This window comes from Chelonoidis abingdonii, chromosome 1, assembly GCF_003597395.2.
Source record: "Chelonoidis abingdonii isolate Lonesome George chromosome 1, CheloAbing_2.0, whole genome shotgun sequence".
NCBI classification, from domain to species: domain Eukaryota; kingdom Metazoa; phylum Chordata; order Testudines; family Testudinidae; genus Chelonoidis; species Chelonoidis abingdonii.
Window position 1 is genome coordinate 269,961,074 of NC_133769.1, and position 12,728 is coordinate 269,973,801.

Here is a 12,728-nt window from a genome sequence, read left to right on the forward strand (position 1 = left end):
AAAGGTCTTAATTGGCTCCAGGTGCCTTGATTAACCTGGAGCAACTGCCATTTGGTTACCAGGGTACTAGGGATTTGTTTAGCTTGGGGCTAACATACCTGTTTCTCAGTACTTTACTGTAGCCATCTGGCCTTGCCCCATCACAATAGTTACAATAAGACTTCAGAGTAATACTTCATATTTCTAGCTTCAGATACAAGAATGATACATTCATACAAATAGGATGAACACACTCAGTAGATTATAAGCTTTGTAATGATACCTCACAAGAGACCTTTTGCATAAAGCATATTCCAGTTACATTATATTCACACTTATAAACATATTTCTATAAAACATATGGAGTGCAACGTCACACAGTACTTTGGAGAATTATGTTATTATAGCAGAGGAATTCCTCCCCAAATCTGAGAAGGGTGGTGTTGATTCTTGCTATTTGGTCTATGAGTCCTGAAGCCCTGCTGGAAGACACAAGACATCACCAACGATTCTTTGCAGCTGGTAGCCAAACGATCTGCAAAGTGTTAATCTAATTGTGATTTTAGGAGCTTTGGTTGTGGTATTTTCTTTATTGTGAAAGAGGAGGGAAAAGCAAACTTTGTCTTGTTGGGAGAGGGGACACTGTCTGGCTTCAGTACAAAACCGAATACTTAACAATATGCTGCGTTGAAAAATAAGGGAGAAAAGATAAGGGTTTTTTTAGACTTTGCTTCAGATGAAAAAAACAGGGTAGTCGCCAATAAAGTATTCCATGGAGGTATATAGAAACACCAACAACACATTTTCTTCAAAACTAGCTGTCACTTGGTTTCATCAGCCACAGTGGTGTATTTCTCTCATTGGTAACTCATGGTATGCCCTCTTCCCCTTTACTAGTTAACAGAGCATGTGGAACTAGCATAAATAATCTTTACAGTTATTGGTATTATTGACAGTGTGAGGTGAAGTGCTGTCTTCTGTTGGATATTTTCCTCCTACAGCAGATTAGGGTTTTTTTTTTAAGGAGAGTAAATTTTATAGAACTTGGGCTAAAATATCAAAATCATGATGGGTTTTTTGGCCTGATTTTTAATTCAATATAAGTTATACAGAATTAAAAATGAAACCAAAAATAAATGTTCTATTTATCAATGATCATCTACACCTTCATTCTCCATTAGTGTTCCGTAGGAGCACATTTATTTTTTTTACAGGGATTACTGGAGCAGAATACTATATGTATTGCAAATTCACAACAAATGCTTTAGGGACCTGGCTCTAACCATCTTTTTGTTCACATTGGCATGCAGCTGGTAACTCCATTTCAGCAGACTTTGTAAATCTGATATAATGGTGATGAATCAAGACTATTGTCTTGAACTTTTTGTTCCAAGATGGTATCAGGATAATCTTTCTGTGATTTTAGTTTTCTTTGATTGAACATATCTACTGGCTCAGGGAGAGTGAATGAACAAAAGGCTGAGTTAACAGAGCTGATGGGCTCCTTGTCTAAGCAGCATTCTTTCATTTTGTGTCTTTGCTTCTAAAAATAAAGTAACAAAGCAAAAGGCATATTTAAAATTAAAAGCAAAGATGAAAGAGCACATTCCTACATAAGAAGCAGTAGCAGTCTGTGTAAGTGCTGTGAATTTTGATTGTGGTGTTACTCTAAAGAGAAAAAACAAAGCAAGGTGAATGGACACAGCCAAAGGAAGCAATCTTCTCCGTATATTAAACCCATTTTTTACTCTAGAATACATCTGCACCCAATATTTGTACAACTTTGGAGACAGAAATATTCGCTAGAGTTTGGATTAAGTCTTCCATGCTAATTTCATTATGTGACCAAAAGAAAGCATAAGATTGTATATGTTAGAATCTACCCTCCCTGGGCTGTGGTGTGAAACTATGCCAGAGGGAGCTGCAAAAGGATGGTGTTTCAGGAGCCACAATTCCTGCTGTAGCATCCTGATGTGCAGCCGAGTGTGCAGGCTTCCCCAGTCTTTACCTGCTTTAAAACAACCAAAAAACCCCTCTGTGATACCAGCAAAAATAAATAAATAAAAACAGATGAATTGCAAGAGAGCTCTGCCAGGACTTGCTAACGGCCATTTCCAGATTATCAGGGTCTTTCCCAAGGGAACTCAGGCTCATTCATATTGTAAAATAGGAGAACTTGTATTTTGAAGATTTTTTTCCTTCTGGATTTCTGTATTCTCTGCTTTGTTGATTCGTGACCACAGTTTAAAAATAATATGCGTGATCTGTTTGGTCAGGACATTTGGCCACCACTTGGTGAGCTTGATAAACTAAAACCGTTGTTGACATCTACAGTTCATGACCTTTTATATGTTCATATCAGTTTAGTAGGGAAAATAATCAGTGGACAACCAGACAGATAAAAATTTTGTTATAAAATACTGCCAATTTTTCTACTTATTCATACCATGTTGAATGAAGAAATCTGTTGAAGTTTTATTTTTAACTAGCTATGATTAATTTACCTTCTGCTTTAATACATACACAGCTTGTCCTTTAGCATTTATGAAGTTATTTCAATAGTAGCTCCCTGGCTAATGCATTGTATTTCCTGAGTATTATTTCCTAATGACCTTATTGAATCTGGTCTGAAAATCTATTATAATTATTTTCTTGACAGGTTAGCAAGATCAGTATCTCAGTCATTGCTGGGAAGGTTTAATGTTATTAATAAAATAATAATTACAAATTTAGAATTTAAATAACAAGTTACTAAACGCCACATTTGCGAGATATATTTTCATAATGTGGATTTTTCTTCTGCGGAGGGATTGAAAATTTTTTGCAGTTTCTTCTGAGAACTCCATTACACTCAATGGGAGTTTTGCATTAACAGGCACTGTAGACTCAAGCCCTTTGATAGTATATCCTCTCACAGTACAGGCATTTCTAAACATGACACCCTTTCAGTTACTTTTCTCATTGCTGTGCTACATGTATGCAGCACGAGATGCTGCAACGCCACATGACATCAAAACCTGTCAAGACAGCCTCTAGTTTTGGGGAATTCCCTATTGTATTCTAAACGTGGTGAGCTGGGAAATAATTATGAGAAGGCAGGATCAGGAAGGATGCAAAGCAAGCATGAACAAACTGGCATATAAGGAGAAGAAGGAAATAAGGAATAAGGGATAGGAAGGAAATGGAAGTGAGAAAGGGAGAGGAAGCTTAACGGAATGTAAAACTACAACCTCATGTACACATATAGTGGTCTTTATTTACTACAAAAATAAAGTGTTTAAGGTTATAATATTTTTAGTGATAGGTTTTGTCAGCCTCACCCGTGCTGGTGCTCCCCATTCAACGTGAATAAGGCTGGCAGAAGTTAGTCCTTCTGTTTGTTTTTATATTACCCTTGTTTGATAAACAATATTTGGATGTGGAGTAATGAACTGGTTGGTGAAGCAGCTGTATGGTCCCACATGTGCAGATATTTACATCGACTTGGAACCCATCTCAGCTTGCCAATCAAATCTAGCAAGTATTTACACTGTGCTCATTACCATGCTATATGGTGCCTGCTAGCCAGATTGTATGTTGGAACATAGGGTCATTCTGTACAAATCACATGTCCTGGTTCAGGCACTGGATTGCACCATCCTGCTTCTGGGGATATCCAGGAGGGATTGTTTTAGGAAGGCACAGTTCCTTCCCTGAGCTCCCGGTTGTTCAGGTTATAGTCTTCTTTGGGATGGCGCAGCTAGCACCTCTCTTTGTGTTCATCGAGGCCTGTGGGCCACTATGTAGGATATGTGGAAAAGTCAGGGCTCTTTTCCCCACTTTCCAACCCACTGAAGGCGTTTCACATCCCTGAATTGTTCAAATGAGCCAGTCTCTGTGCTCTTCTAAACGGGGAGCTTCTGATTGTCCCTAACGTTGCACAAGGTGGGGATCCCTCCCCAATGCCTATATCTGTCCATACACAGGGACAGGAATGGACTGAGTGACTGGCTGACAGGTGAGTAGAAAATTGTATATACAAAAAGAAAGATTAAACAAATACCAATTATAGACAGAAGAACAATAGTAATAAGGCCCAATAAGGAGTGGGAACATCTGTCTCAGTCAATTAATTCCCCCTGCTAGCCTGTTACTTATAGGACTTGATCCTACTGCTCCAGTGAAGTCAATGAGAGCGTTGGCATTAACTTCAATAGGAGTTGGATCAACCCCATCAAAGTTTGATTTAAGCCTATGCATGGAACAATATCCTTCCTTGCATACGGGAGCAAAACTGGTAATTGTCTATTTGCCCTGCTAGGATTTTAAAAATTATTACAGTTGCCTATTTCTGTGTAAAACCATCTGAGGTGATTCACTTTCAGTGTTTTATGCAAGAACAGCCTGGCCTAGTGACGAGTGTTTTCTGTTTAACAAAGCAATTCAAACAGGGCTTTTTGAACGGGTTGTTTAATAAATTTGTTTCTTTTCTTTCCAAGGGGACTTCACTGTTATAGATAACCAAAGTTAACTTCAGGATGCTCAAACGGAAACAAAGCTCACGTGTGGAAGCTCAGCCTGTTACAGACTTTGGCCCTGATGAATCTTTGTCAGACAATGCAGATATCCTATGGATTAACAAGCCAGTAAGTTTATTTCTTACTAATTATCAATTACAAGTTAAATATTACATTTTACAGTTAAAATAATTTCACTTCTATGACACTTAAGAAAGATCCTGAAACAAGTAGATTTTAGTCAGAAGTAATGAACTGGTTACAGTTGCTAGTCAATCAGGTAATATTTCTAATTTTTATTCAATACTTTTTCCATCAGTTGTTGGAGAGTGTTGAGGATGGTGAAACAATAATTATCAAGTAATTTATTCATGGATTTTTATCCCCTCGCCCCACCTTGAGCTACCTTAGATTGCCAGCACTGCTTGATTTAAATTGAAAGCCAAATTTATAAAACGAGGTCACAAAGACAATCTTGAGAGAGGTTCTTTTACTGTTGAGGAGGATGGTTAATATTTGAAAAGTGTTGATCTTTCAGATCCTTGTTCACCTTCTTTGTTGATGTAAGAATGCTGTTTAGGTCAGTCATTTTAATCCACTTCCAAAACTGTCCCCACATCCTTGGGAAAATAAATAATCTGAAATAAATTAATATATACCATGGTTGCATTGGTGTTCCTTTTATGTTAGACAACTCTCATCTCGTTTGCAGTATGGATGCTAGAGCTCTTCAGCTGTGCTTCAGTGTTTTAGCACTGAAATCATTCACAAGAGAACACTCATTCATTAATTACTCATACTAATTTTAATAAAAGCAGCAAAGAATCCTGTGGCACCTTGTAGACTAACAGATGTTTTGGAGCATGAGCTTTCGTGGGTGAATACCCACTTCGTCGGATGCAAGGGGTATTCACCCACGATAGCTCATGCTCCAAAATGTCTGTTAGTCTATAAGGTGCCACAGGACTCTTTGCTGCTTTTACAGATCCAGACTAACACGGCTACCCCTCTGATACTTGACACTAATTTTAATAGAATATCACCATTGGCTGTTGTAACAAAGTCAAAGATTAATTACAGAAACATAAAATGTAATATTATTGACACACATTCCTCAATACACAGAGATTGAAATGGTGCTTAGTCCATTAGATTACATGACCCCTTAATGAACAAAATCACTTATTGTATGTTGTTTTTTTAAATAGAATCTGAAATGCCTGTTTTTTGGGGGGGACCATAAAAATCTGGACCATAACATTTGAAAAAACTTGTGTGAAATGATATCAAGATGAGTTATAGACATCATATACGTACTCTATTTTGTAAGATCAAAACTAAGTTGTAACCCTTCATTTTTCAGTGGGTTCACTCTTTGCTACGCATCTGCGCCATCATCAGTGTCATTTCTGTTTGTATGAACACCCCAAAGACCTTTGAGCATTATCCACCTCTTCAATATTTGACATTTGCTCTAGATACTTTATTGATGTTTCTCTACACTGCAGAGATGATAGCAAAAATGCATATCCGTGGGATAGTCAAGGTGAGCTTTGTAATAACATTTTTATCATTTACACAGAGAAACGTATTTGAATCTGTTCTACTGAAATTTTAACTATTTTAAAAATGTTTCCACTTCAGTTCTTTTCTAGATGGAAGTTTTATTTAATCTTAATATTTATTCTTCAAAAATGGTATTATAATGCTGATACACTTATTCAATATTTCCTATTAACAAGTAGCATGTTTCACTGGATGATCTGAGCAATCATTTTTAGTTCCAAGAATGCAAGAAGAAAATATTATTCTAAGGCCCACATATATATCAATAGGAGTTTTATGAAAATATTTAGTGTCAAATAAGTGTTTTATTTTATCTACATTAGGCAGTTGTTTGACTAAAATAAGATAAATATCTCACTTAGCTTACATAAAAATTGCAATGTAAGTGAGAGATGTTATGGTTCTCTGCTGATTTTTGTTTTCTTCTTATCAACACTTTGGTATACAAACCCTTTTACTATAGAGCAGTTTTGTTAATGATTCTGGGATAGTCTAATTGTAGCTGCCTAGATCATTATTTAGGGTACTCCATAGATCCACTTAGAGATCTCCATAAATGTATAGGCTGTTCTTCCCTTTATGGCATCATTTCCCTGATTTTATTCCAGCCTTCTGTTTAAACACACACTTTCAGTTTAAATGCTGAGAATGAAACTGTCAAATTTGTAGATAATGTGGGGTGAGAGAATCATTGTGGTGTCATATAGACTAAAAGTAAACAAAACAATAGTATGTGGCTTTAAAAAATAAGTAGTGTAGTTATGTCAATATTTTATGGGCCTTAGGATTTGGTAATTGTAACATGGTGGTTTGTCCCTTTAAACTGGAAAGAGATCAAGTGATGCCTATTAAGGGTTGACAGAACTCACTTGGAAGGATTGCTGCAGGACAGAGGTTGGATCCTGTGACTGGCTGTGGAGCAGAGAGCAGCACAGAATGAAAGGTCTGTGCAGCCTGTGTTGGTCAAGGGATAGCACTGTTTTGAGTTACTATGGGCATTTTTTGTTTGAATTAATACTCACTGCCCTGAAGAAAGGGAAAGGGCCTGAAAGAGATCTGGGTGTGGTGTTTAATCCTTCTTGGGATGGGGAAACAGGCCAGCAGTCCTACAATAATCATAGAAATATTGAGCAGAGGTCATCTAGTGCACCCCGCCCCCCGTGCTGAGACAAGATCAGTCGTACCTAGACCATCCCTGACAGGTGTTTGTCCAACCTCTTCTTAAAAACCTCCAATAATGGGGTTTTTACAATCTTCCTTAGAAGCCTACACCAGTACTTAACTATCCTTATAGGTAGAAAGATTTTCCTAATATCTAATCAGTGGACTTGGAGAACAATTGATCACAGTCCTCATTATAACAGTCCTTAATATATCTTGAAGTCTTTTATCAGTTCCTCTATTAGTCTTCTTTTCCCAAGACCAAACCTGCCCATTTTTTAACCTTTCCTCATAGGTAAAGTTTTCTAAATCTTTTATCATTATTATTGCTCTCCTCTGGACTCTCTCTAGTTTGTCCTCTGTTACGTCCTGTGTCTTATGTATGATGCTCCTGTTAATGTACCTCAGAATTATACTAGCCTTTTTTGCAACTGCATCACATTGTTGACTCATTTCGTTTACGATCCACTATAACCACCAAAACTTTTTCAGCAGTACTGCCACGTAGGCAGTTATTCCCCGTTTTGTATTTGTACATTTGATTTTTTTTCCCTTCACAATCATAGTACCTCACACCTGTCTTTATTGATTTTCATCTTGTTGGATTCAGACCAATTCTCCAATCTGTTAAGGTCATTTTGAATTCTAATGCTTTCTTCCAAAGTGCTAGCCACCGTTCCCAGGTTGGTGTCATCTGCAGATTTTATAAACATACTCTCCACTCCATTATCCAAATCATTAATGAAAATATTGAATAGTACGGGACCTAGGACAGATCCCTGCAGGACCCCACTTGATATGCCTCCCTAGTTTAACAGCAAACTCCTGGAGTATGCTCCTTCAATCAGTTTTGCACCCACTTGATAGTAATTTCATCTAGACCATATTTCTCTCGTTTATGAGAATGTCATCTAAGACTGTCAAAAGCCTTATTAAATCAAGATATATCACTGTGATGGGTTACCCCCACCGCTTCCGAGGTGCCACCTGATATACTGGGGTACCACTGAGCCCACCAGTTTCACGGGTCTGGGTTCCCTTACACTGCCCTGCTGAGCCAGGCCCTCAAGCCTCCTTCAGCACAACCGCACACACACGGACATGCTCAGCTGCAGAAAGACACAGATATTGAAATCAGCCCTGAAGAACTGAACATTTTTAATGAAGTAAAAAATTAGTTGTTGATTAATTACTTCATGAAATAAGTTACCCAGTTAGTGTTGGCTATAGAGAAAATGTTTCCTTAATCATGAACCAAGTATTTCATATATTATTAGTCATGAAAAATCAAATATAATTAAAAATAAACTTATCAAAATTTTAATGTAGAGACTAAGTTTGTTATCACAAAGCTTTACTTTTACAAATTCACTATATTTTATGGATATAAAAGTTTCCATATTTCAGTATTTGTATGGGACCTATGTACATTAATCATTTATTTTAATGATTTTTACATACTGCACATTCTGTTTTCTAACATGCTCATGAATTTGTGCAGTGTGTGACTTAACCACATCAGTATGTTTTGTAAGAATAATTCATAAATTGTGTTAACAGGTGTCTGTTAAAATGAGCTGTGGTACAGGCATGTGTTAAATATACCTGGCATTTTAGAAAATGGAAAATAAAATCTTTTAGAAAACCATTCAGAGGGTTGAAAATATTAATGTTCAGTGTCAACACTTTTTGTACACGTTCTATGTTCCTAAAGGAAGAGTTGCAACATATGGAAAATAGTCCTGTAAGCATATTAATTCAAAAGTAGAAATTGTCATCTGTATAACATGGTTAAAACAAAGGGTATGGCTACACTTGAAATTTCAAAGCGCTGCCATGGCAGCGCTGTGGGAGCGCTGCTGCAGCAGCGCTTTGAAGTGTGAGTGTGGTCGGAGCGCCAGCTCTGGGAGACAGCTCTCCCAGCGCTGCAGCACTGATTACACTGAGGCTTTACAGCGCTGTATCTTGCAGCGCTCAGGGGGGTGTTTTTTCACACCCCTGAGCGTGAAAGTTGCAGCGCTGTAAAGTGCCAGTGTAGCCAAGCCCAAAGGTCCTTTTTAGGATGCCATAGTGTATTCAGTTCTTACAGTGCTTAGCACTTACATACATGGTGATAATGTTTAACCACAATCATCCAGTCACCACAGAGAACTTGCTTTTTTGATTGTTCAGACTGTATGGTTTTGTGTTGAAAATGTTTGTGTACTGTATTAACTTTCTGATAAAGCTACCAACTTAAAAAGTTGTGACAGCACTTTGCAAGGAATGTCTCAGATAGAAGCCCCTGGATTTGATGCCTGAGATTATGAAATCCATATAAAGTGTTTTTCATTTTAAATTTTCATTAGGGCTGAGTAAACAAATGGAGAGACAAGTTAGTAAGAGTCAGAAGCGAACTTGGCTATTATACAGTATTATGTTTTTAGTGTCAGATGATGCCATGCTCACAGGGAGCCTTTCTCTGCTGTGTCTGAGAGTGTAACGTGTTTTCTCTCCATAAAGCAGCCTCAGGGCTTTTGTCTGTGTGCCTGAAACATTTTCCCTAGAGCATTAGTTACTGCTTGTTGCACAAATAATCTTTTACCCTCAAGCAAGAGCTTTATGGAGGCCTATTCATGGATGTGCTGGGGAAAGAGGGGATGATGTCTCTGTCCTCTCCCCACTTAGCTTGAAGAAAGTGGGAAAGTCTCTGTTTCTAAGCATTTTTTATTACTTTGAGCCTTTGGTATCTTCTTTGCCCAGAGGAAAGGAATGTGGAACCTTATTCAAGCGTTTGTGCTTTATTTGGACTGCCTTGGTGAAACCAGCCTATGGTTTGGTTCTGGAGGTATTGAGGTTAACAGTCATCCTGACTGGTTGGGCAAGGGAGCTCTGCACTTGTTGCTTGTCACTGATAAAGTTCTGTATCATGTATATGTAAGTTTAACTGAAGCTGTCGTGGGAAGCCATGATCACACAGTGTGAAGAGGTTCCCAAGGTAATTTGCCATAAAACCAGAGTGAGATTCAAAACTTGGATGAGTACAAGCTTGAAGAAGGTGTCTTGTACATAGTTGGTCAAAAATGGGGAAACATTGCAAAATTTTTCAATTTTTTTTCACCATACTCTCATTGTATCTGGCCATCTCTGCTTTTGCCTTTACTCCATATCAACTGAGCCACTGCCTCTCAAAATCCCTTCATAGTCAACCTCTACAGAGACACTTCCTTAGTGTCTATCACTCTTATTCCCAGCAGCCAGAACTGCTTCTCATCCTACTTTTTCTGCCTTCCACTGTTAATCCCATAGTGGGATGTGGGAATGCTTTTGCTTCTAGTTCTTTGGTAGATGGCAAACACTGGGATTGGTGATTGTGCTGGGGGAAGCATGGGGAGATTGTGCTTGGAGTAGGGCATAGGAAAAAGACACTTCAGTTGTCACGGTACAAGAGAGATCTGCTTTGAAGTTGTGTTTAAGGCCTACCCATGAATTGTTATGTCCTGTGATGAAAATAAATTCTTCCAGCACATTGGAGAAGAACTATCATGCAGTATAATCCACCGACATAAAGAATTCAGTCTCTTAAAAGGACTTGTGGAATTTATTCTCTATATAGAGAACTCATTTTTTCAGTTTAAACTGTAAGCACCAGTAAATACTTACATCATTCCCTACTGGACTTTCTTCAGTTAATATTTATTCTTTCCCAAAAGGTGAAAATTAGCAGGCTGCTTTACATCTGAGTGCTTGTCCTTGTCAATTTCCCATCAAGGGCCACATTCAACTAACAAGGAGAGCTGCATAGATTCGGGTAGTCAAGAATATCTGCCAAAAAAATCTCAAAAGATACTTATTTTAGGGCATCCAAATGGGGATTTTTTTTTTCTCTCAAACACAGAAGCTTTAAATGAAAAATATGGCTCTACTGGCTGAAGTAAAGTATTTAATTCAGAGACCTCATGATATTGTGGTACTGAAGCACAGGTTTATTTTATTTATTTAGTGAAAAGTTTAAGGTGGGATTTAATGAATGTTTAAAAAGGGGTAATTATTTTTGTCGGAAGGATATAAAACCCTTTTTCTCATGCTAGCTGCAACCGAAACAGACACTCCTTTGAAGAGGGGATTCCAAATGTGGAAATGCCTAACCCTCTATTTTTCATGTATCTAAATGTCTTACACTGTGTTTAACAGGTTCTTACTTGGGCCAGATTAGATTTTGCTGCTACCCAAGACCATCTGTGCCTAGTTGTCCATCTCCCAGGTGAAGGGTTGGGCTTGGGCTAGTGGATGGGTAAAATGACCAGTCATCATGTGATGGTAGCCTGGAGCAGGGTTTCCGGTAGAAGGGAGCCTTGTCAGTTAGAAGGAAAGGGAGAGATCTACCTACAAGTGGGACTGTGGCACAGTGTTTGAGGAATTGTTGGTTAAAATGACATGATGTAGAAACACATCCAAATATATTTATTTATTTGTATAATGGTAACACCTTGTAGCCCCAAATCTGTAGATGAGGTATACCTGAGGTTGGGTAGACCAGGGAGGTATGTAAATCTTTTTTATTTTTTACTATTTATATGATTTGTGTATTTTAGACTAGGTAATGTCACAAAGATTATCCTGATAGAGAGCAAAGACCTCAACTTCTAAGGAGAGAAGGCAAAAGGTGTTTGTGGACCCATCCCCTCTCCTTCACCCACTTGTGGTTATGGTGAAGTGGGGCATGGACCAATGTGTCATCTCCCGTTGGGATGTCTTGCCAAGGACTGCAGCAGTTGAACACAAGAATAACAGAAAGAACAAGAAGGAGACACGCTTTGGTGGTGATTAGTTTCAGCCATGGACACATGAGCAGAGGATATGGATTTTGAGCCAGAGCTTTAGGAAGAACTTGTGGTATGACAGTGGGCTTAAAGGAAGTCAAGGAGTTAGAGATAGTGGAGTTATGGAATTTCTACAGGGTTTGAATTGAAGTATTTGGCAGTGGGAGAATAGGGCCTGGAGAGGTTGAGGAGAAAGACCCAGAAGAGTGCTTAAGAAGGGGAAAATAATAGTTGTATGTAACAGAAGAGCTAAAAATGTCTAAGGATCACTCCTGGTATAGCTAAATGTGTTTTTTGTTTGTTTTTGCCTGCTAGAAGTGGGAATTGAGTACAACTGCCACTGCTCTGATCAGCAAGAGGCATTTCTTAGGAAGTGGTAGGGGGGAAGTCCTGCTGTTGTCATCCTTAACAATAGTTCTACATAGCTGCCATTTACTGCCAAGGAGGGGAGGGACACAGGAGTAATGACTGACAGCCAAGTTCTTGTTCAAGAATGTTGGGAAGTTAAGTGTTCTCTTGGTATGAATACAGCATCTGGTCTTGGCTGCTGTTTCCAGCATCAGGTTCAGAAACTTTGCTAGTGACTGGAGAATGGCTGTCATGAGCGGGCTGAGAAGGTGTAAATTCCTTAACTTGATGAGGCAACTGATAAGGTGCCAACCTGTGTGAGAGCCCCAAGAGAGTGGGGATGTAGTCATGCCTTTAGTCTAGGCAGAGCTGTTCA

The 12,728-nt window shown here is 38.4% G+C and overlaps 1 protein-coding gene across 3 annotated transcripts in view; it reads left to right on the plus strand.

Annotated features, from left to right (window-relative positions):
- NALCN (sodium leak channel, non-selective) overlaps window positions 1-12,728 on the plus strand; it is a 387,480-nt gene that overhangs the window by 8,373 nt on the left and 366,379 nt on the right. For all 3 annotated transcript variants that reach the window (XM_032771366.2, XM_032771357.2, XM_032771375.2), the window contains 2 exons: window positions 4,458-4,604; window positions 5,839-6,021. In XM_032771366.2, coding sequence (XP_032627257.1) covers window positions 4,497-4,604; window positions 5,839-6,021 — 291 coding nt within the window. In that variant the 5' untranslated portion in view covers window positions 4,458-4,496. The remainder of the gene's footprint in view (window positions 1-4,457; window positions 4,605-5,838; window positions 6,022-12,728) is intronic.